General features: G+C 42.1%; 1 protein-coding gene across 7 annotated transcripts in view; it reads left to right on the top strand.

The window, feature by feature from the left end:
- Nucleotides 1-25,022, top strand: part of LOC103481754 (PH and SEC7 domain-containing protein 1-like) — an 80,157-nt gene that overhangs the window by 8,780 nt on the left and 46,355 nt on the right. For 3 of the 7 annotated variants that reach the window (XM_017310850.1, XM_008437482.2, XM_008437479.2), the window contains exons 2-5: nucleotides 12,145-14,412; nucleotides 15,269-15,386; nucleotides 16,672-17,206; nucleotides 18,586-19,053. In XM_017310850.1, coding sequence (XP_017166339.1) covers nucleotides 12,379-14,412; nucleotides 15,269-15,386; nucleotides 16,672-17,206; nucleotides 18,586-19,053 — 3,155 coding nt within the window. In that variant the 5' untranslated portion in view covers nucleotides 12,145-12,378. Of the gene's footprint in view, nucleotides 1-2,707; nucleotides 2,889-10,067; nucleotides 10,133-12,144; nucleotides 14,413-15,268; nucleotides 15,387-16,671; nucleotides 17,207-18,585; nucleotides 19,054-23,573; nucleotides 24,777-25,022 lie in introns of those variants that run through there. The other 4 variants (XM_008437484.2, XM_008437483.2, XM_008437480.2 and 1 more) reach the window with 3 other exon arrangements.

Below are 25,022 nucleotides of genomic sequence, written 5' to 3'. Positions count from 1 at the left end.
CACAATAGGGGTAACTAAACAGAATACAATTACAAACACAAAAACAAATAACAGTACAGCTAAGTTTGACTAACTAAAGACTCACAAAATGAAAATCAAAAATGTTATAGTTTAAATACTAATATTTACTTAAATACAAAACTTATCTAAATAAAGAAACTACAAATTTCCCCTACCAACAGGAACTAGTGGTGTAGTCCAATCAGCATTTAAGCCCGCTGAGCCCTGGCCCCCGTCTGGCCACTCCAAGGCAGGTAAGTACCGGCAAAACACAAACAAAAGGTCAGTCTCAAGCAAACAAATTAAACTTAAGTTGATATAAATACACATGCTAACTAAATGTGCGCGCCAACATAAAGAACAAATGTATCCAAATCAACTAATAAATGTTAATTTATTAGTTGATCAACATTTATCAACGGAGGGAATTTCCTGAGAGGATGGGTTTGAATGAAAAAAAAAAAGTGCATAAAAGAGTTGCCGACTTCAGAGTGTGGCCATGGATTTGGCCATCACACTCAACATGCAGCTATATGGCCCAAACGTCTTTAAATAAATATGGAGGAAAGAAGTTGAGCAGAAATTGAACCTCAACATCAAAATAATGGAAACGGCTGAGGATTGTGGAGGGACAGACGATCAGCCAGATTAAGTTATAAAAACAGACATTTAGCTTTACAAAAGGTGGAACATTTTTTGCAAAGAACACAAGTTTCCATGATACTACGATGTTATGATTTAAAATCTATTAAGGACCTTAAAAATAATCGGAGGGAATTTCCTGAGAGGAATTAAAATAAAGATATAAGAGGTTTAGCGCTTATATGCTGTTTTCTGACACAAGAAGCTTGTTGTTTTTCCTGTCGGCTCTTTTCCAGTCACATCTGAGAGCACAAGTGGTGGTGTGTCAATTCTTCTAAATTAAAAACAGTTTGTTTCCAAGGCGGTCCTCTGTCTCCTTTACCTTTGACCTGCTCAGTGCTTTCAGCCTGCATTCTATGTTAATTAGCTCATGTTTATTCAAAACATGCTGTCATTTGTCGCATGTCCAATCTGTGATTAGCAAGAAGTAGAAAAGGAGGCTGTTGTTGCATTTGTTGAGCCTTTCACTTCATGCTTTTGCTTCTGCTGTTGATTCAGCTGTAGCTTCAATAATCAGACAAGACAATAGACGGAGTAAACGAATGTTACTGCAATGTTTTGAAGAAGAGGGAGTGGTATGGGGATACATTTAGAGCAAACGTATGTGTGCCTTATAGCTATGAAGTTGAAGTCAAAGTGATACGAACCTGGAGTTGGAACCGATTGAATGAAATGACCAAAGGGCGACTGCACCTGATTTTTCACCGCCTCGATTATCTCTAATCTGCTCTCGCTTAAAAACTACAAAACCTAGACACTTCAGGTCTTCTGGTTCAAATCTACTCTGCATCCCCAGAGTCAGTGCTAAGAGAAAACCCAGTGGTGCTGCTGTGTTGCAGAATAATGAAGAATGTGTACTACTACTACTTCTTCTGTTTCAACTCCAGACAGCAGCTAGATGGTTGAACTTTGCGCACAGTTGAGTGCAACGACATTTGATCCCAAACACACATCAGAGCCGTCGTTGGATTGGTAAAAGCAGCTTTAGATTGAGCTTCAAATGTTGTGCTAGAACCTGGTGGATTACGATAATATATGTGAGCTTTGGGTACGACACACATGGTGGTTATTAACAAAATATTAGTGGGCGGGTGTGTGTGATTCTGGGATTGTGTGGACTGGAAAAACACTTAAAGTTAAAGTGAAGTGAATTATTTATGACATTTGTGCTAAAGATTAATGCGCCCAAGCATCCAAACACCCAATACTTCTGAACACTAAACACTGGAATTAACTGGAATAACAAAAAAACAAAAACAGAGCTGTATATATATATATATATATATATATATATATATATATATATATATACAGCTCTGGAAAAAAATTAAGAGACCACTTAAAATGATCAGTTTCTCTGAATTTGCTCTTTATTTGTATATGTTTGAGTAAAATGAATATTGTTCTTTTACCTTATGAACTATTGACAAGTCTCTGAAATGTCAAGCAAAAATTGTGTTGCTTATTTGCAGAAAATAATGAAAAAGATGCAGTGCTGTCAGACCTCAATAATGTAAAGAAAACAAGTTTGTATTCTTTACGAAACAACAAAACTAATGTTTTAACTCAGGAAGAGTTCAGAAATCAATGTTTGGTGGAACAACCAGGAGGTTTTCAGTGTTTCAGTGGGCTCTTCATATTTTTATCTTTTTTTTACAGAGCTGCATATTTATAGAAATTAACTGCAGATTGATACTGCCCCGTTTGCAAATCTTCATCTTTTCCATGTTCTCATGTATCACTGAATTGTTTTAAATAAGGATTTCACACATGCAGATCAGACCACATGTCTTATCTCCATCCTCTCACATCTGCTGCTTTATTTTTCCGTCTTATTTCTTCTTCTCCGCTTCACCCCATGTGGACAGTCGGGTCCAAGCCGAGCTGCTTCTCAGCAGCTTTAATCGTTTCTCATCCCCGCTGCCTTGCATACTCCCCCCTGTGTTAAGCACTCCACACTGACTCAGCATGTATGTGAGAGGGAGAGGGGTGGGGATGGGTGGATAGGAGCGTGCTAATAGGCTGAGGTTCTCCGCTGGTTGACGAGGTGAGGAAGGAGAGGAGATGAGATGAGAGGAGGAGGGTTCTGGATGTGCTGGTTGGACAGGTCTCCACCGGCTGCTTTTGCTGGGAAGGAGAGGAAGATGAGAGGGAAGGAAGAAGGAACGACAGAACGGATGAGGCTAAGTAAGCCATGTGGGAGGTGTAAATCTCATACGGACTGAGCGGCTGCAAGAGGAGGAGAGGTGAGTGTGAGACTGAAACGGGACCTGCAGGAGGAATGCAGCGAGGTGGGAGAAATCTGAGCGTCTGTAGTGGAAACGTAGCAGTGAGCTTCTCTGGTTTGTGCTGACAGCGCAGAGTGAGTGCACAACAACCTGAGACAGCTGACAGCTGTGCACCATCACACACATGATCCAGATGTGTGGATCTGGATCATGTGTGTGATTCACACACATGATCACACATGTGTCATAAAGTGTGTGTGTGTCACTTCATGACACACGCAGACCGCCGAGTCCCGCACTCGAAGAAAGGAAGCTCTCAGTGTTGGTTTGTGTGGGTGGGTGTGATTTTATGTTTTTCAGACGCAGAAGTGACATCATAACATGTGAGAGAAAGTGTGAGAACAGACAGTATATTTCTGTATGATCAGTTTTAGAAGACCTGTCAGTGTCAGCGTCTCATGCTGATCCCCCCCCCCCTCACCTAACACCCACTCACAAACTCAGTCACTGCTGTAGAAGTCAGTATAGAATACAAAGTAAAACATGCATAATGTGATGGTTTGATTCAGCTTTTAATTTGAAGGCGACTGGTGTCATTTCTCTGATTGGGCAGCTACATTAGCCCAGCGGCACATCTCGCTAAAACGAGAGACTAATACAGAATGTAGAAGTTTTTAAAAATGATAATAATAATATYTTCTAATAATAACTTCTTCTAAGGCAGAGCTGTGTCATAGCTCATCATTACCGTATCAATTTGAGCATTAATAACTTTGCAATATTTCCGACTCTCAGGATTCCTCGCTTTGCATGCTAAGAGGAAATTCAGCTCATTGAATGCAATAGATGCTGAAGGATACAGTGTCAAAAACAATCACCTTCTAATCCACATTCCTATAATCAATACGCTGCAGCCAAACAAAGAACAGTTGTCTCTAAGGATAACATAGTTCAATCAGCCTTAATTAACATGATCAGTCCAAGTGTACAGGGAATTCCTCCTTTTTCTTTTAAAAATTATTTTACTTGAATACAATTAAGGGGCTGCACAGTGGCGCAGTTGGTAGAGCTGTTGCCTTGCAGCAAGAAGGTTCTGGGTTCGATTCCCAGCCTGGGGTCTTTCTGCATGGAGTTTGCATGTTCTCCCTGTGTATGCGTGGGTTTTCTCCGGGTACTCCGGTTTCCTCCCACAGTCCAAAAACATGACTGTCAGGTTAATTGGCCTCTCCAAATTGCCCCTAGGTATGAGTGTGTGTGTGCATGGTTGTGTGTCCTGTGTGTCTCTGTGTTGCCCTGCAACAGACTGGCAACCTGTCCAGGGTGTACCCCGCCTCTCACCCGAAACGTTGGCTGGAGATGGGCACCAGCACCCCTCCCGACCCCACTGAGGGGAAAAAGGGTGCAAGAAAATGGATGGATGGATGAATACAATTATTTTGATTAAGATGACATTAAGTTTCAGGTGTAAATATTCAGCTACAATGACAGCTGTCACTAGCAGCCAATATGAATAATTTTAAATTATTTTTCAGATTAATTTAGAACCAGTGACCAGATGAACAGTCAAAGTTACCCGTTCGGCCTTTGGGGAAAGTTAATTTCTCATCCCTTGCTTAGAAACTCCCAAATATCTAAATGCTGTTAAAATTTTAACCTCGCTTCTGTAACTCAGTTATGAGGAAAAAAACAGAAATTTTTAGACAACGACAATCAAATTCAAACAAATCTGACCAAATCCAGACTGAGTCATGCGGATAACTTTAACTGGAATAATAAACTCATAGGTAAACAATTTAAAGTCACGGAGGATGACCTAAAGAAATGCAGGCCGGTGTAGCTGCTTCATCAACTGTGGATGAAAAACTGAGGTAAAATATGATTTATTTTGGTACGGATTTGTCAGTTTTTATTTTTGCAGAACTCATTGATTGTGTGTTTCAGTATTTCTGAGAAGCAGGTTTCTGTCGGGACTGAAGGAGTGGGATGTCAACTCTGGTCTCAGCAGTCCTGCTAATCCTGGTTCTGGTTGGTTCCAGCTGAACCACAACATGGACCGAGAGGTTTTGTGCTTCACGGGCTTTTTTTTTTGATTAAGTGGAAAGTGCAGATATACTTTGTAGATTTGATATTTGCCTGGCTTGTTTGCATGGCTGATGAGAAATGATCCGGTGATTGCAGGATTAATCCTGTTGCGCTTTGGCGGCACGTTTGTCCTCGGGTCAAAATGACCGAGATTTATATGTGTTTTCCTTATACACAGAAAATGAGGACAACAGGAGGGTTAATTCACCAACTTTGTCTGAGTTAAGGATCAGCCGTGCAACAGGTGGTCATGGCCAGACATGTCCTCGCTTCACAGGGACGTGAAGGTGTTTGATTATTGAGAAGGACAAAAAGAATAAACTTAACCAAAGTGCAAACTAGTTATTTCATAAATACAACTCACCACATAAGCTGCCTTAGGCTGTTGCTATCGTACCAAAAGTTGCCAGCACTTCTACAGCATCATTGCAATGAAAAAGCCGACAGACCATCGATTTGTAATGGCAGGAGTCCAATGGATTCAGACCAGAGAGCAAGTTGTTTCGGATCCAATCCACACCTTGTTTTTAGGTTAGCAGAGGCTTTTAGCAGACAGCCGTGTGGAAGAGACCACAGACACCAGTAGGCATCATTAATAACAACGTTCAAAGAAAAAAAATGCTAATATTATGAAACAGAAGAAACAATCTTTTATATGTTCTGCCCTTTTGTATTGGGAAAAACACATGAAACTTGTTATGTTTCATGTCATATCAAAACAAAAAGCAAGAAAGCTAACATTAGCCTAGCATTGCAACAGCAATTTACCTCAGTAAAACCCCTTAGCAGAGGGAGGTTCTGCAGTTTACTAAGGACTTTTCGCAGCCTATTTGCCACAAAAACATTATTTTTTTAAATTTCACATGATAAACCCTTTAATAAAGTACTTGTAGATAACTGAGAGATAAATTCACATACTTTAGATTATTACAAATAAATGTGGGCTATTTAACTATTTAACTGTTTAAATATTATACATTAACCTGATGATTCTATACTTTCACTATTAAAATGTTTTTAATTTGTAAGATGCTGAAATCTTCGATTTAAATATGGATAAAAAAAACAACAACAAACAAACCAAAAGAAAAAATAAAAACTAGGATTTGGCCATTTTAAACATTAGATTGCTGTGTATGACTGTCTCCCAGTACCTCTAACATGTATGAAACTGGCTTATTTGTCATAAAAATAATTAATTTGATCCTGCTGAAGTTCTAATTTTGTATAGAAATAGCGAACACAATGTGCCTGAGGGTCAAAAATTAGAACAGCTCATTCACAAACACTTGGAGACAAAAAAGTGACATTTCTTTTACTTGCAGGTTTGGCATAATAAATCAAATAGTGATGTTATTTTGATGAATTTATCCTCATCAGTATAAAGATGTGTCCCGTCTGTTATTGCGTCTTCTCACTAACAGCCACTAGGAAGGAGGACAGAAAGAGCCGTAATTATCACCTGAGTGTGTTACTCCTGAGGAGTTTAGTGTCTTTCAGCTCACAGCTTTGGCTTCATTACCTCTTTGAATCTATTGAGCCCAGTCGGGGTGCAGTGAGGCAAACCGAGCTCTGATTTGAGTTCTGGCCCGCTTTTCTTCACAGGGTAACTGTACTTAAGTCACACTGGAGGGTTTGAGCATGAACTGTCTGTTTAAGGTTATATTACGGTATCTAAATTGGATTTACGTCCAGGTTTGGACTGGGTCACTCCAAAGCTTTTGTTCAGATTCAGATTTGGATTTGTTTTTGTACTCTGGATTGTTCTTGAAGCCGATGGCCGGACTTCCTGCAGTAGCATTTTCTAATGGAGGAGGAGATGATGGGTAAACGCAGCAAGTTGAAGCAGCAAATGAACCTCAGACCATCACCACCACCATCATATTTAGTTATTGGTTTAATTTGACGTCGTTAAAGGTAACGCTGGTAAAACTGGAGTACTTTCAGTTCACAAAATATTTCCCCATAAAGAACTTGCTTTTTGACAAATATGAGACAAGAGCTTTTTGCCTTACAGCTCTCATAAATGCCCTTTTTTTGCCTCGTCTCTGTCTAATTGCTGAACGATGAACCCAGCTCTGCACTGAATCGAGTGAGATCTGCCGGGCTTTGGACGCTCTTGGCTCTTTTGTGACCTTGTGGGTTGTTGATGTGGTCTTGGGGTAATTTTGGTCGCCCATTCCTGGAAAGGTTCAGCACTGTTCCATGTTTCCATAATGGTTCTTGCTGCAGCTCAATAAAGTCATAAAGTTTTAGAAACCGTTTTGGAACCCTTTCCAGACTGGTAGGCATTGATGGCTTTATTCCTGATCATTTCTTGGGTTTCTTTAGATCGAGACATGATGTTCTGCTGTTTGAAATCTTTTAGCAATGCTGCTTTTTTTTTTGCACTTAATAAAAAAAAAGTTATTGGACAGCTAGTTTGTGAATTTTCTATGATTGTCTGGGTGTTTAAATTTGTGTGATTATATAAAACACTCAAGTGTGGGAATAAAATCAGCGTTTGGTTGACAATTATAGTTGGCAAAATTTGCTTAACAGCTGTTTAAGACAAACTTTTCTCACTTATTTAAATTACAACCCATGAAAAGTCAAGATGTCCATTTATAGGCTGATGTGCTAAACCAGGGGTGCCCAAAGTCTGTCCTCGAGGGACGGCGTCCTGCACGTTTTAGTTCTCTCCCTTGTTTAACGCACCTGGATCAAATGATAGCTCATTAGAAGGCCTAAGAGGAACATTGACCTGCTGAAAAGGTTGTTACTACCACCAGGGAGAGAACTAAAACTTGCAGGATGCCGGCCCATCGAGGATCGACTTTGGACACCTCTGTGCTAAACGGACTGAACATTTCAATGATTGTTCAGCCATTATCCTTGGATCCTCTGTTTGTGTTCAGTTCTTCATTCAGTGAGTCACAGTAGTAAGTGGAGGAGTCTGAAGGCAGCAAGGTCACGGCGTTTGTGGTGTTGATAGAATATCTTTCTCCTTTTATTTCCATCAATAAGCCTCTCTGGATCTTTCTCCGTACTCAGTCACACCTCCTGCTGCCTCTGCGTGACTCACAGGACTCGTAGCTTTTGTGTGATCGTGTCTTTGAAGGCACCATCATGAGGAGACACCAAGTCCCTTTAAAACTAGCCTTTCTTGTTCCAGCCAGTCTGCTTAAGCTGCTACTTGGGTAATTGTAATGCAGCACCCGAAAAGTGGAGTTTGAACTGGAGGTGTGTTTTCATCAGGTTTTTTTTGAGAAGTCAATTGGTGCTCCTAGCGGAGTAATATAATGATTTGTCAGGCTAATGCAAACCCATTGATGTCCGTTGTTATCCATGCGGTTAACTTAAGCCTTCTTGATCTCCTCAGCACTTTAATGCAGAACTTATCATGTTGCTGAAATTGTAGAGCACCAGCAACAGCCAAGCTGAGAGCTAATATTAGCACAGGCCCCCAGCCGCACAACATCACATCAAGGGAGCTAATATTAGAGATGCATTTGCTGCCTCGGGTTTAATTACCTGTGTGATACGTCTCATAGACACGTACGCCAAGGACCCAAGGAGTTTATCCCCACGTGTGTGCGTGTGTGTCCTTTTGTGTCTCAGGGGGAAGACAAGAGGATGAGTCATCAGTGTGGAGCAGCTGTGACTTTTTGTTTATTCAAGGTTAGATGAGGGACTTTTTATTTTTTATTTCAGGTACGTCTCCCACTGGGCCTGTCTCTGCTGGTAAAGTGCTGAAACACTGACATGTTGGCCAGATGTGACACCTTATTTGTCCAAAATAGAGCGTTGTGGTTCATTAACCCTGCTGGGGTTGTAGAAGGCCACACAAAGAGCTTTTTGGTTTGCAGCAACATGCAACCAAATTTTCCACTGGGTCTTTTTAACGGTGGAAAGGATAAATTGTTGAAATACCAGATACTTAGACTATATACCTCACAAATGTATACACTACTTTAACTTTTCAACATTGTGTCAAATCCAACTATAAACATCAGAGTTTATTGGATGTTGTGTGACAGATCAACACACAGCAGATTATGACTAAAATGTAAGGAAAGTGATTCATGGTCTCCAAAATGTGTTAGAAAAGATGATATAAAAAGTATGGCTTACATTTCTGCTACACAAAATGTTTCACTGTGAAGATGGTTTGTAGTTTGTTTTGTTGCAACCTGAAGTGTGAAATAAACTTCAGTGGAGTTTGAAAACAAAATATGTGTAGGCTATAGTTAAATGTGTGGTTGAACGATGTGTGTGCCCAGTTTATTTATTTTTTTCTTTGGGGGTGGGGGGCGGGGGATTTTATTATAATCCAAAAGGACTAGTAACTGTTACTTTGGGTGCGTTCACACCGCAGCCTGAAGTAACCCAATTCCGATTTTTTGGCAATTCCGAATTCTTTGCCGGGGTCGTTCACACTGCCAGTAATTGTGACCTAATGTGTTCTGCAGTGTGAACGGGTAAACTACCTGAAAGTGTTCCGCATGTGCAGTAGAGGGCGCAATAGTGTCAGCATTCTCAGTGTTCTGCCAAACGCCATAAAAAGAAGTGCTCAGTGTTTGCGGAATCGCCACAGTTACTCGAAATGCCAACAAAAGTACTATCTCCCCTCACGGGATCAAGCCGCACGTTTTGATATATATGTTGTGAGGGGGCACGCAGCGGTATGAGCCACATTAACGGTACTAAGAGGTAGAACAATAGGTGCCTGCCTATGCACTGCTATGGCAAGCCCAAATAATGAGACAAAAACTGACAGACGTTCAAACAACCCGTTTGCTACCGCACTTAATTTTAAGCAAACAGCAGCCATATTGGTCTCAAATCTCAGAAACTGGAAAAAGTCCACCTATTGTTTCTTTACTGCTGTGTCCCCTTTGTGGCTTTTTGCCTTCTTATGGGTTTCATTTCACTACAACTTTATTTTCATGACTCCTTCATAAAGTCCAGATCTGTGAAGTATATATTCTACCATGTTACCTGTGGATCTCTGGAGTTCAGTGTCATCTTCTTACCTGCTCTCTGATTAAAACTTTCCTCTTCTAGCTTGTCGGTTTAGGCGGACAGCCATGTTTTGGTACGTTAGCAGTTGTGTCGTCTTCTTTCTATTTTCAGATGACTGACTGAAAAGATATATTCAAATGGAGGGGGGTGTTTTGTTGCAGTGAATGGAGGCAGAGGTATTGTCTCATCCGTTTTTACTGCTTTTACCTTCTTCCTTCCTGTAACTTTACACTCTGATCACTCTGGCTGGCGGCCATCACAGCTCTCTCCTTCACACACAAATCTGTCGTCCTCTTCCTGTTCCAGCTTTCTCTGATGCTCCCTCTCTCCATGTCCAATGTCATCAGTCTCGCTGCCTTCACTGAGTCTGTCTCAGTCCGAGCATGAATTAATGGATGAAGGAGCACAAATGGAGTTCAGGCTCATCCGGTCTATACAGAATCGATACCTGCCAGAGTATTCCTGCAGACTTCATCTGTTAGTGGGAAGAAATCGTGAAGATATCTTTATCCAGAACATGAGATGCTTTGTTTCTGCACGCCATTAGATCACTAAATGGTGATACTACTAGCACTAATTGGCTGAGTCACTTTAAATGTTGTGAATTTTTATGCAGTTACTTAATACAAGTTAAATATTTTTATTATTTGTCTTTATTTTGTAAAAATCTGTTTTTTTTTTGTTGACATTACAGTGATTTTTTTGGTCATAAAAGTGGCAAAACATTCAAGATGGTGAATATTTTTATAGGCGCTGTGGTAAACCACCAGGGACTGGCTGAGAATTTAGAAATCATCTAAGCCTAGTCAAAGCCCAGATCTTGATATATCAAAGTGATGTTAGCAAAATTTACATTGTGCATGTTCTTTTTTTTGTCTTTTTTTCAGCCTGAAGGGTTAAGATCAACTCTTAGAGAGAAGACTATCCTGCATTTTTCTTAAGAAAAGTCCTTTTTATTTTGTTTTTTTGCTAATTGAATAAAACAAGGTTAAATTTTCACTCTCCTTTCTAGAAATTTAAAATAAATTGCACATTGATGTGTTGATGTTCCTTTAGGTTGAACTGAATCCTAATCCTTATTTTTTCATGTCTGTGCAGAGTCAGATCTGCCGTGAAAAGCCATATGTTTTATTCACAGGAGCCAACTAAACTTGCAAGGCAAGCCAGAAGCGGGAAAGCTGAGCCTGACTCATTTTGAAGTCGTGGCTAAAACAACAGTTGGGGTTAAAAAGAGGTGGCGGTCTGCCCATCCCGTGTGCCAACTGCTCTCAAGTTCCCATTGTTCTCACTTTGCCAGTTTCAACATGGATGTTGTCTCCCACTGCTGCCATACGGCAACTCCAATCTGCTGCTGCTGGCAGCAAACTGGGGCCCAGCAGCCATGACAGAGTGACTTTAATTTTACTGCACACGTCTGTTGTCTGCTGCAACATTGGCGTGAAAAGCCAATCTTCATGAAGCTTAGCGGTGTAACGATGACAGCTGCAAAGGATTCAACTCGGATGAGCTCAGCACAGAATTAAATGCTGTATTATGATGCTGTTCAGAAATACCCAGATCCACACATGTTCAGAAGTGAACCTTTAAGCTAAAATACAACGCCTATAATATTTTGTTAAACTCAGGAAGTCGCAGAGAAATTAAATACTTTTTGAACGCAGCAACAAGCTTCTGTGTGGAAACTTATCAGAATTGGTAGAGGATAGCTAAACTGGATGACACACACATTTTCGATAGAGTTGAGGTGGCTTAACATCAGCCTCCTATCCAGTATTCTTTCCAAAACCTGTTAGTTTTTTGTTTTAGTTTTAGTTTAATTTCTTTGGCATCTCCATGTCTCATGATTGGTTAAATTCTCTCAAATGAAGCTCTCACTATTGTCAAAATTGTCCAAGATAAGAAAATTATCCCCCCAAAAAATTTAATTTTTCTTGGAGATTTGAAAATAAAAAACCTCTGATTTGTAAAACAGGATCACTTTATGGACAATCTGAGAGGACCTGAATGACTTTTATTTGAGTTTTGTTTAACAATGTTGAGAGTAGCATGGCTGGAAATCTTTGCGTCTCATTTGGACAAAACTCTCACACTTGGCTTCTTTCAGAAAAGTGGGTGTTTTCACTTGTCCTTTACCAGGTTTTCACACTCATTTGGCATATTAATTACGCCTCCTCTCTTTCATTCACAGGTATGAGGAGTTGGGAGCTATTGGCGGCATCCCGTGGGCATGTTTTTGCTCTGTGTCTCTGCTTTACACACAGACGATCTGGGAGGCAGAAGAAAGACAGTCTAAAAATAAACCACCAGCAGGAGAAAAACCTAATTCCAACCCAACAGGGAGGGGGAAAAGACCTCTCTTTCACCCTGTCTGAGTCTTTCTCCGCTCCGTTTCTGTGTCCTCATTAAGAGCTGAGGGGAGGTCATGTCCCAGTCTGGAAAAGTTCTTCATCTTTATGTGGAAGTGAGATCTGCCCCAGATCAGGTCAGGGAGAGCGACGAAGGGATTGCTCAGAGGATTCCAGTTGAGGACAGTCCTGCCGAGCTCCTCTCCCAGCTAGCGAGCCAGACAGCTGCCGGAAGGACTGCCACAAGTCCCCAATGTGTTCTGGACCAGAATCACAGTCAGTCTCCATCTCGACACACTGTCAACTTTCAGCTCCAAACATCCAGCAGCTCACCGTCAGCCACCAAGCGCTGGGGCTCACCTCTACACTCGTCCCCCTTCTCTAGAAGAGTCGGCCGCCCTCTCACTCCTCCTGATGGCCAGCGATCTGTGGTCAGCTTCAGTTACGTCGAAAAGTCCAACGTGAAGACGTTGGACAGTTCACGCAACTCCATGTGCGAGAAACAAGTGAGAGATGAGCGGTCCACGCCATCACGCTTTCAGAAGCGTCTCAGTGACCAAGTGTGGTTTGAAAGTCCCGGTTCGTCGTGCAGCTCAAGCCCCAAACTGAGTTTCCAATCTCCAGAGAGTCACCAGCAGACCTTCTCCCCGGGTCTTCGACAGCCGCGCTTGGATCCGATTGGCAGAGCAGCTACACAGAGAGCGGTGGAAGAGTTCGGTTCACCCTTACTGAGGATTAAATTGGCCCATGCACTCGACCTCGAAGCCTCCTCACGGTACGGTCAACAGCAGCGCTGCCAGTCCTGGGCCGGGTCTCCAGTCCAGCATCAGAACATCAGAGTGAATCCCAAAGAGCTTACAGATAACAGTCAGGCTATTCATGGGTTGAGAAACATCCCTGGATCAGACCAGTCCGGAAAGGCGTCAGAATCGAGGTCCTCTGCTGACCTTCATTGTCCCCTTCAGAGTTCAACAGAGGATGGGAGGATGGCACAAAGTCCAGCTACCAAAAGACACAAGAAAACTTCTCTGCAGGAATTAATCTTTCAACCAGGCAATAACGGAGTCGAAGGTTTGAACCAGTTGAGTGGCAGCAAACCTTCGTCCCCAGTTCACAGTCCCGAAGTCGCCCGCCGGCTAGCGGAGGAAGCTTCCAGAGTGTCTTCGATGTTGACGGAGGCCAGGAGATCCTCATTGCACAACCATTCTTCAGGCATGAGCAGCTCAAACTCTGGAGAGTCCTCTCCAAACGCACAGCACTTTAAGCAAACGCTAAAGATGAACATCCCTTTAAATGATCAACACATGCCAGCAACTGAAAACACAGACTCTCACCAGCCGGAAAGCTCCAACTCTTCTCATGGCACACGTCAGGAGGATTGCTTTCAGGAAGCCCAGCATCAGAGCTCAGTTTTATCAGCACAGCAGAGCTCCCCGGCGCTCCCCTCTCGAGTCCTCCGACCTTCTCATCCGCCCACTGAGATCAGCTCTCCCATCAGAGACCCAAGGCTTCTCCAAGCTGAGCTCCGAGCACCAGAAAGCCCCACCCTGCATCGCTGCCAGCCTCCCCAGTACACCGGGGACTCCTGGTCCCCAAGCCTGGACAGGAGCGGAGACCTGAGCTGTTTCGAGAAAGAGGACTGCACAGAGCTCTCACGCAGACTCTTCATCAACCAAGGCGTTGAAGAGGGGCCGGTCAGCTGGACGTCCAGGCAGCAGTGGAGGAACCAGCTGGAGAATGAGTCTGGGTTCGAGTCCAGCGGTCACCAGCAAACCGGCCGACTGAGGCGGCCGCTCAGCCCCACGGCCCAGCAGAAACGAGCCGAGCAAAGGAGGAGGGAGATTCTTTTGCTCGGGCCTGTGGTGCTGGACTCTGAAGAGGAAGATGAGAGCTGTGAGGATGAAGGGCACGGCGAAGAGGCGGATGGAGGTGATCCCAGGAGGGCAGGAGAATCTCCAGAGGCGGAGCAGAACGGAGCAATGACGGGGTCTTCCTCTCGGAGCTCCAGCGGTGTGACGGGGAGCTTCGGGGACAGAGACTGCTTGTCCCCAGAGTCCAGTCAGTCCAGTCACCAGAGCAATGAGACCGGTGTCGCCACTTCAGGAATACAGGTGAGCAATGAATTTAGAGAGTCCTCTGTTAGTTAATGTATTAAAAACATTTGAAAGAATAAAAAGCTGTTCAGAGCGTTAAATTAAAAACTTTTAGCAGCTGTTTCCAACAGATCATATCTGCTAAAAACATAATAAAGCTGCAACATCTAAATGGAAAAGTTTATAAATTTAAGTAATTGAAAACGTTACATATTGAGTGAAATATTTAAAGCATTCATAAATTAGATCATCGTAACCTTCAACAAATGAAAACCTACAAACAGTCTTGATTAAAAGCTTGAACTTGACTTTAGACCAATTTCTAGCACAAATTTCTGTCCATGTTATTGGATAAAACTGCTTCATTGACTCCTGCAGATGGTCAGCAACTCCCTTTACAAGTAGGGTAAAGTGCAAAAGGTCACTGATAAAAGAAAAGCTGGATGTTCACATATATCCAGTTATATTAGTGAAAAGTTTAATGAAAGGAAAACCTGTGCTGAAAAAAGTTGCAGAAGGATAACTGGAGTCTTAAACTGTAATCAATGCTAAAAGACTCCAAATCCAAACACTGAGTCTCTGTATTACACAGTGCATAGGCTTTCATTATACTACTTTTATTGTTTTTATTTTAATATTTAAAAAGAACTTATGTTTGGGTTTCATCAGCTGTAAGACACACACATCAGAATTATGTCAATGAGCGAATTAACCTCCGGTTAACTTCTGGTTCAACGTGGAAGCTGCTCCCTGACTCAACTCCCATATAACAAACATCAGAGCTAGATCGGTCTTCAGTGAAGAGCACATTGTGAACAATCGCAATACGACCCTGAAGATTAACCCTCAGTTTGTCTCTGTGTGTTATTTGCAGACGGACAGTGGAAGTGCAGCTCCTGTTCCTTCTCTGCACTGTCAGAAGATTGCTCGGGCCAAATGGGAGTTCCTGTTCGGGACCTCTGCAGAGGAAGCTACTGGCAAAAGGGATAAAAGTAACTATTGCACACATTGCGCAAAGGAAAGAATGAGAAACTTTGCTTCCAGTATCTAGCTTTAGGTCTTCGAACTAAAGTAATGGCTTCCATAGTTTTATGGAAAGATAAGTTACGTCACATGGTTGCAGTTTGACTTGACTTGCCACAGAATGAGACTTGTTTCTCTTTAAGTGCTGCAAAATCTTCTAACACTTACTCCTCATAGGATTATTATTCATTTAAAATGCAGTCTTAAAGCAATAAAGGTCACTACTAAAAATGTATGCCCTCTTTTGTTTCTAGAGATTAATATCAATACAAAGATCTGGTTTTTGCAGAATCTACAGTTATTTCTACCTACCCTCAAGTTTACAAAACCAAAAAAAGTCTTACGAAGTCATAAAGTGTCTTACGTTTAACTGTCTTCATTCTAGGCCGTAAGAAGTCCAAATTATCAAATTTTTCCATTCATTTCAGGCTTTAAATTATATTGGCTGAGGTTTTAAATGTAAAGATGAATTGGCTGATTCATCGGTTTCCGTTTTTTTTACAGTTAAGCTTGGAGTTTGTATTCTGGCTGAGTAATCTGGGAATTATTAACTGTGTCAAAAAGACAATCCACATGATGCAGTCAAGCAAGCAGCTCTGCTCGTTACAATAATCTCACCAAGGTGTTAGGGTGCAATTACTTTAGTTGAACTCTAGTTTGTTTGCCTAGAAAGTCTGTTTTGTTAGAGGAGATGTGAATGTGTAATCAAACTCTGATGAGGACCGAAAAAGCAAACTCTGGTCTGCATTAAAACCCGGATCTAAGTTCGGTTGAAGGGAACTCTGTTTGAATGGAAATGCAAACACCAAATGGACCGGAGACCGCTCCAAAAGCAGGAAGTGGACTATAGTGCAGAGCATTCTGCAACTAAAACAAACAAACAAACAAGCTTAGCAACAGCGGGAGAAATGACTCGTAGTTTTTACAGACAAGAGAAATCGTACAACCGCTAAAATCTAGGACCTCTCCATACTGGTTAACGTTTTGTAACGTCAGTGTCTTCTTCTGAGGTTTTTGTCCTTTTATGAGAAAGATGATTAAAATGCCTAGAGATTTAAGAAATAGCACATTTATGAAAAGCTCAGACTGTGAAATGCTCAGACATGGAAGTATGGATTGTTTAATTCATGTTTAGCATGGTTAGCAAGATTTCGCCTAGGACTGACAATGTACACTCCTATTCCCATGATTGTATGCATAAAAGATAAATCTGAGCTCCATTTCCTCACATTATTAAATCATGCGTCTTGCTAGATTCCCTGGAGGCCTCCACAGCGCCCCCCAGTGGTAACTCCAGCGAGTCTCCCACCCCGACTCCTCCATCCTCCCTGCCCCTGCTGTCGGCCAATCACGACGTTCAGCACGTGGAGGTCGAACTGGTGACTCCGCCCCCTGCCGCCATCGGGTCGTCCCCCAAAACGGGCATCATTCGCCGGACGCTGAAGTATTCCGAAACGGACCTGGATGCCGTCCCGCTCCGCTGCTACCGCGAGACGGACATCGACGAGGTTTTGCTGGCGGAGCAGGACGACGCCGACTCCGCCTTCGGCAGCAACCGCAGCGTGCAGGGCCCATCTGGGGCGGGGAGCAGCCCTCTGAGGGGGCTGGCCTATAGGAGGACAGGTGGGGAGGAAGAAGAGGGGAGTGGGGATGAAGAAGAGAAGGATGAGGAAGAGGAGGAGGAAGAGGAAATGGTGAGCTGGGCGAGCGTGAGGATGCAAGGCGACAGCAGGAAGCAGCGGTTTGCTGCTGAAGAGGACCCAGAGGTGTTTGGACATCTTCTGACGAGGTGAACAAGTTTCCCTCAGGCTGAAAACACACACTCATCGGCCACTTTATTAGGCACACCTAGCTAGTACTAAGATGGACGACCTTTGCTCCCTGAGCTGCTTTAATCCCTTACAGGTTGAACAATTCCTTAGAGGTATTGGTCCATTTCATCATAAAAATATCATGCAGTTCATGTGTTTTTCACGTCCCAAATACTCTACTGGATAGAGATCTGAAGGTCACATCGGCTATCAGACTATGATAAACTTTTTTCACATTAAAGAAAATAGTTTGAGGTTATTTGAGCTGTGATTTGGTCAGTTATCCTGTTGGAAATATGGAAATAAACATCAGAAAATTAGTGTAAAGTGCCAAGAAAATATCCCCACAGCATTACATAACCATCACCATTAGTAACATTTCAGTTCTGGCTCACCAGCTGACTTGTAGCTGAAATCTAGACTCATCAGACCAGACGGCATTTCTCCAATCTCTTATTGTATAATTTTGGTGAGCCTGTGTGATTTTCAGCCTCAACTTCCTGTTTTTTTTTTAGAAATGTCCGAACCCTCTGTTAGAAATTCAACAAGCTGTCTTAACAAAGTCTAGATCAGGAGTCTGCAACCTTTGGCTCCGGAGCCATAAATGACTCTTTGGACTTTCCACAATGGCTCTTAATTATTTTGGCTAAAAATGAAAAAGAACCAACTAATATTTTTACATTTAGATATACGGACAAATGCAGGTTTTTCAGTTTATTCCTGCAATATTTGTCGCATTTCCTAAAAAAAAAAGACATTAAAAGTTATTCTAGTGAATTTTGCTGTCATTAGAATTGCACTAAAATCTTTTTTGTCATTAGCTTGGAATCTATGTACTTTTATATTATTAAAGTCATTTTCCATCCCACAGAAAAAAAGATTCATCCTCTTTTTTCTCAATTTTATCTGTAGCTTAAATCCTAAAAATAGAAATAAACAAATGGTTCTTAAAAACAATGACAACTAATTAGTTTATATAAATATAAAATTACAAGTTGCCTTCAAATGAGTTTTATTTGGCCTATCTGACAGTAAAGGTTGCTGCTGGACCAGATGAATAAATGAATTGAACTGCTGTCATGTGATTGGCTGGTTAGCCAGGCCAACAGGCAAATGAAAAGGTGTGCCTAATAAAGTGGCCAGTGAGTGTATATAAAAAGAAAACTGAGCTGCGGGGGAGTTTTGCTCCAGCATAAATCTGGATCTGAATCTGCATGTCTCCTCCGACCTCATTTCCAGCTTGGTCGTAAACACACATGTTCACATTAATTATTCAGGACTCCATCACTAAAAGTAGGTTTTCATCATGGCAACATCCGATTTGTCCCATTAACATAAAAACCCTTTTCCCGTTTAGACCAATGGAAACATTTTTTGACAACCACAACCCGGCACTCAAGTCCCCCATCCTGGTCTCCGGACCCCGCTGCGCCGCTGAGGATACCTTCAGCAGCCATTTTGAGAGCATCATGGAGTCCCACCGAGCCAAAGGGACGTCCTACAACAGCCTGGACAGCGAGGAGCTGCTGACCTCCAGCACCCAAACTGTCCTGAGCTTCGATCTGCCCACGCTGACGCCCGCCATCCACGGGCCGGTGTGCCAGAGCGCCCGTCAGATTGTGCAGCTCAGCTTCGCCCCGTTGGCACACCACGAGAGGCCCAGTCTGTCCGACTCTATCTTCACGGTGACGGGGGACTCGGATGCCACGCGGGCTCCCTCCAGTGAGAGGCTGAGCAGCGGCTCGGATGACGTGATGCCAAGAGGGCGAGAGTGTGCACAGCTGGGGAGCAGCTGGTACATCAACCCGTCTTTCTCTTTGTCCAGGTGGGTTCCCACAGCTGGTAGTCTTCCCCCCGAAAGAAAGGTCGCCCGTTACAGGGTTGTAGATGCCAACATGTTGCATGTTTTCGTCAAAACACAGTAAACCAAACACTTCATCAACTCAGACAGTCGGATAATGTTATTTTATCCCTCATGGGACACTTCACAGCTTCACGTCTCACAAGCTGCGTTCTCATTGACCTTAAAATGACAAAAATTGGAATTACAAAAATAAATTTGCCTAATGGAAATACACCAATTTCGGAAAAACTCAAATTTTTTAATAAAAAGTTTTTGCACGAGAATGAGATGGTTTTTCGACTGTACCAAAATTAGTGTGAGAAAACCACAATGGAAAAAAAATGTTCCGCATCATGCGAGTCGTGTGATCTCGCATGAAAAAGACGGAAAAGCGTTAGGAGGATGATGGCACATCGTGTTTTTTAATGACTTATTGCAGCAACAAACTATTAATAGTGTCTCTTATTTAATGGAACACCACAACTGCAAAATTGTCCTTTTGCCACTGGTGGAATATCAACAATGTTTTGCGCATGTTTGTAATGAAAACACAGCTGCACATGGTCGGAAACCCAAAAATCTTATTCTGACATTAGAACACTCTTGAGTTGTGACTTACAGCATCAGTGAGGTATTTAAAAACAAACTTAGAGCTTGTTTTTAAGTAAAGAGGACAGGTATATTCAGACTGCAAGGAGGGGAGAGAGAGCAATACTTTAAAAGATAAGAGTAACGTGGAAGTTGCTCTCCTTTATCTTGTCGAGCTTTCAGTGCCTTAGTTGGCTGCTCTCTGGCATGGCAGTGGAAATTCAAATCTGCTCCTGCTGTAAATCATTTTCTATTTCTCACAGCAGGAGTGTTTCAAAAATCCTTTGAATGTTGCTTATCTTTGTATATTACAATTCCTAAAGACAAATCAGAATCTGTGTATATGTATTGTCAGGTAAAACGAGTGGATGTCTACCACAAAACTGTGATGGATTAATTTCCCAATTCTGCACCTTCTAACAGTAGTCTCCAAAATGGCAGACTGTTGTTTGGATTTTTCCACTGGATCCAGATCGATTGTTATTAAATTAGGAGTGAAACTTTAATTTATGTTGATTGCTTCATTATAAGGAAAAAATAAGACGGTAAGAAAAATAAATAACACATTTACTTGCCTTTTTCTTAATTCCCGCATTTGTGAATCGCTAGTAACAAAGATGTACTTACTGAAGTGGTTGAAGTAAAAAGCTATCCGGCAAAAAAGAAATGTGAGCCAAGAAATATCCTGATGAGGAAAACAAAATCTTTAAAAAATTAGTGGAATGTTTTTAGTTAGAGTGAAATGGACTTATTTTAGTTTCAGTTTATTTATAAAGTGCCAAAACTTATGTAATCCAAGGGCGCTTTACAGAAAAGTATAAAACATCCAATGTATTTATAGAAATATAATCAATTGAATTCTGTGGAATAGAAAGATTCAGTCAATTATGAATGTTCAAATTCAATCCCAGTTATAAAACGTTGAATCACGTTCAGTTGATTATTCCAACCCAAACCCAGCCGATTACGTCAAGATACTGGCTTTTTCAGCAATCCCTCTTAATTTACACATAATACATACATGTTTCCTCTTGGAGATATTCCTGTTTCTGTCATATTGAGAAACAGAAGTTTATGAAACTTAAATATATTTACAACAAAAGCATAAAACCACTAATCATTGCTGTTGTTTTCTAAATATACTTTGAGATGCTCATTTCAAAAACCTGCTAGCATTATTGAATATAATGCAAACTTCAACAATAAATCTGTGGCACTAAATGATTGCCACTACATGCAAAGACAAGTTCATGAACAAATTCAGAAACTCTTTAATCCCAGGAAAAACTATGAGCCAGAGAGTCAGGGAGAGAGCTGACTGATGTTCTGGCTGAATGGGAGCAAATCCCTGCAGCTGGGATCCAAAATCTGCCTCAAAGCCGGAAACCCGTAGAGCCGCAGCGTTTAAAGCTGTAGATTAGCGCCGATCACTCAGGAGGGAAGTTTTCAGGGGTGTAATTGCACATGCATCATATGAGGCCATTAAAAAAAGAACCTTTAACAGGAAAAAGCCTTTAAACTGAATACAATCGCTGCTTGGACGCCCTCAGATTTTCCGCTATGCTCTGTACTTTTAAGTCAAAGGTCTAAATTGCAGCTAAACCCCAAGACGTTTGTTTTAGACTGAAAACAGCACAGGCTCTTAAATGCAACCCAGATACGACATTATACTCAGTTTACTTGTTCCTCTCATTCTGACCCTCACCTAAACATTAGCACACATAATAATAGATCACGGCAAAAAGAACCACACCCTTCTTATGTAACATGGTTTTATTTTAATTTATCTTTATTTTAAATTCGTAAAAATCTGCTTGTTTATTCTTTGAATTCATTTTTGCTTAGTCAAGAAGTCGTTTCTCCAGACATTTATTATCATTGGCCTATTAAGTTAGTTTCGCTGCTCTTGGCAGTTGGCGGTTACCATAGCAACCAGTAACTGTTGCCGTCTGTAACTGATGCTTACCACCAACTGGATTTCCTCTCTTGTTAGAATAAATACAGTGAACCTGAGTGTGTCTGTCGTGAAGTCGACCTGCTGGACCGGAGACGAGCGTAGTAGCTGAAGATAGCTTTGCCTTTAGAGTGGCCGCACACAGCCGTAGAAAGGCCATGTTTCAGGTTGAGAATGTTTGCCATTTTGAATTTCTAAAACAAATACCTGCACACATCTAGTTCTGCGACCGAGTCTGGAGCAGAACGGAGTGTGTTCACTGCTCTCTGTTTTCTTTCTTTGAACAACTGACTGAACAGCCTCCAGGAGTTAATGGCAGAAATGTGGACTAAAACTTTCCCTCTGGTTGGTCTTAAAAGAAGCTAACTGGGTGATTTGTTTACCATTTAGAGCTGAGATTGCAGGTTGCAAACTTTTGCCATTCAGGAGAAACTAAAAGCACATTGTTGTTAAAAACATATCAGGCCAGTGTTTTTTTTATTATTTCTTTTTCCAGAAACTTCAGATGTTCCTGTTTTAACATCTTGGTTGGTGAAATCAGGGCAGCTTTAGACACAGTTGAGTCAAGAAACAAAGGCAGATCTGTACAGAACTATCAATGCTGGTTTATTTCCTGAGACCAACGTGTAAAGTTTTACCTGAATATTCTTCATATTCCCGCTAATATGCTTTTCCACCAACTTTAGAGCATATGTGTGTGTGTGTGCGTGCTTGTGTGTGTGTGTGTGTGTGTGTGTGTGTGAGATTCTCCTTGAAAAAAGCAGTGCTGCAGTGGCTTAAAGTGAAGGTCACTGCATCAGCATATGGTCCCATGCTGTCTACCACACAGATTACACAGGAATGTGTGGACTATTTCCTTGTCAGTGTGTGTTTTCATGCATCTGTGCTTCCTGGCATAAAAGATAAGAGTATACAGTAGGTGAAAGGCATGTTTTGATTTTATGCATGAATGTGGGCTTTTTGTGAATGTATGATGGAACAGAAAGCTGTTGCTGTAGCTATGAAGGACTCCCCTTGATTCCTGTATGCTGCTCAAGAGCTTTTTTCTTTTTTTTTTACCATTCTATCATTAAATGAGCATTATCACCACATGTTTTCACTGAGCTTGTATGACATGTTAAAGTCAAACTATGGTCGTTATCTGTTTGACTTTGTCATTGTCACAATGATTTAGAAACTGACCGCACTGCAGAGGCAGAAAAATCAGCGTGCTTGTTGCTTTGTCCACCAGAGGGCACCAAACGACAGGATTCATTTCTATAGTTGCCTGTTCAACAGGAGATTGGTTGAGTCTGGCTTTCAACAGCTGTAAGATTTTGTGTGTGTGTGTGTGTGTGTGGCTTTGTATTTGATACATGTTCCTAACACACACTACGCTGTGGGGACCGGCTGCTTGAGGAGAAGTGTTGCTTTTGGGCCTGGGGTTGGGTTTAGGTGTGAATTGTGTTAAGGTTAGGGTTAGGCATGTACTGGTAATGGTTTAGTAAGGCTGAATGGAAATGAATGGATGTCAATGAAAATTCCTGGTAAAGATGGATAAACAATGTGTGTGTGTACTTGTTTAGCTATTCTTCTTGGGACCATTTCTGGCGTATTTACTAACTTAGTGAAGACTGATGAGGCTTAGGGGGACCAAAGCCCAGTTCTAAGACGGTAGAACCCTTGTTCAGGGTTAGGTTTCAGGTTAGGCATGTAATAATGATTAGGTTTAGTGTACGGGTTGTAGAAAAGAATGAAAAATGAACAGAAGTCAATACAATGTCCTTGTGAAGATTTAACTAAATACTACGTGTGTGTGCTTGTAAGTAAGGAAGTAAGGAGTCCAGTCTGGAGTTTCAGCTGACACATTCTTGTTTTATTTGTTTTAAATACTTTTTTTTTGTTACATAGCCACTATTTCACCTTATTTTTTTAAGACTCTGCACACAAGAACAGGATTGAGACGGTCAGTGTTTGCTCAGTGCTGCGCTTATCACACTTTGCTAAAGGCTCTGGAATCCAGGATGGAGACGATGCGGCACATTTCCCCCCATGACCTTCTTCCCAACTCACAATTATGCATATTTTGTGTTTGTCTATTACATAAAATCCCTGTAGAACATATCTGAGTTTTAAGACTTTTGCAAGAGCTGTAAACGTAGGAGTTTCGCTCCCCTTTGCCCCTACTCATTCCTTCGTAGACCCACCCTTTTCAGATGGTCTGGATCGTTGGACAGTGGCTCATTGTGCGGAGCTGCCAAGTGGACCGAGAGAGGCTGACACCGGGAATTCTCTCAGGACCTCTCGGCATTGTGTCTTCCCTTGATGAGCCAGTGCTAACAGGTCGGGTGGCCCAAACTATAGCTCTGGCAGTTAATCTTGTGGCTGGGAGCACTTCTGCAGGTCCTCATAAAGCACACGCTGTAAACAGACTCCAGTACAGCCTCAGACATTTACAAAAAACCCAAAAACGCAGAAGGAGTTCAGAGGCATGCAGCCCACAGATATCCAGCTGAAACCCGACACCTTCTAGCTTCTGTTTGATCTGCAAGTGTGTGAAAAGCTTTCACACTCATAAAATAAGTTTTTCGGGCATCAGTAGACGGACGGGCCGTACGTAATTGGAGATGCAGTGAGTGAAAGGTATGAATGGAGGTGATTTTTGAGTAGATGCACAAGCCAAGTCTCATTCCAAGCTCTGAATGCGAGGTCAGCAGGAGGCACGGCGAATGTTTACACAGGGAAACAGGGAGGGAGAGAGAAAGAGAGAGAGGAGGAGGAGTAAAATGAGGGAAGAGAGAGGAAAACATCAAACAGACTGAGAAAAGATAGAGACGGACAAACAGTTTGAGTGGGTATGGAGGCTTGCTGTGGAGCTCAGATGACAGGAAACGCAGAGAGAGGGAGGGAGAAAGTGGAGAAAATCTCATGAAGTCTCAGCCCGGAGTCAGGACGGAGTCAGACTCTGCCGGTCTCGGGGGGAGCCGGGACAGGTGTTTCTCCGCGTTAGGTCTCCAGACTAGATGGTGATGCATTCAGGGTACGATGCGGGGGAGAGGAGAGGGGTCAGTCGAAGGCGAGGTGGAAGTGAGGCATCGGCGGCGGCGCGCTCGGCGTCCTCCTTTCAAAGTTCCTCTGCGGCTGGAGACGACCGGCATTTTACACAACAGAGATCCTGCCACAGGTAGGCCTGGAACCTGCCTCACCTGTTTGGTGAGAAAGGTGTTTACACACCAATCAGGCAGACCATTATGACCACCCACATGGGGAGGTGATTAACACTAGATGTCTAAATTATATAGATCCCATACACACAGACTGATTAATTTTAAGTGTTTATTTCTGGGAATTCCCATTATTATGACTTCGCTACCAAGTTAAACACAAAATGTACTTTCTCTGAAATTTATATTGTTAGACAAAACCTATA

This window comes from Poecilia reticulata, linkage group LG19 (genome assembly GCF_000633615.1).
Source record: "Poecilia reticulata strain Guanapo linkage group LG19, Guppy_female_1.0+MT, whole genome shotgun sequence".
NCBI lineage: Eukaryota > Metazoa > Chordata > Actinopteri > Cyprinodontiformes > Poeciliidae > Poecilia > Poecilia reticulata.
This window is presented reverse-complemented; position numbering and strand designations above follow the sequence as displayed.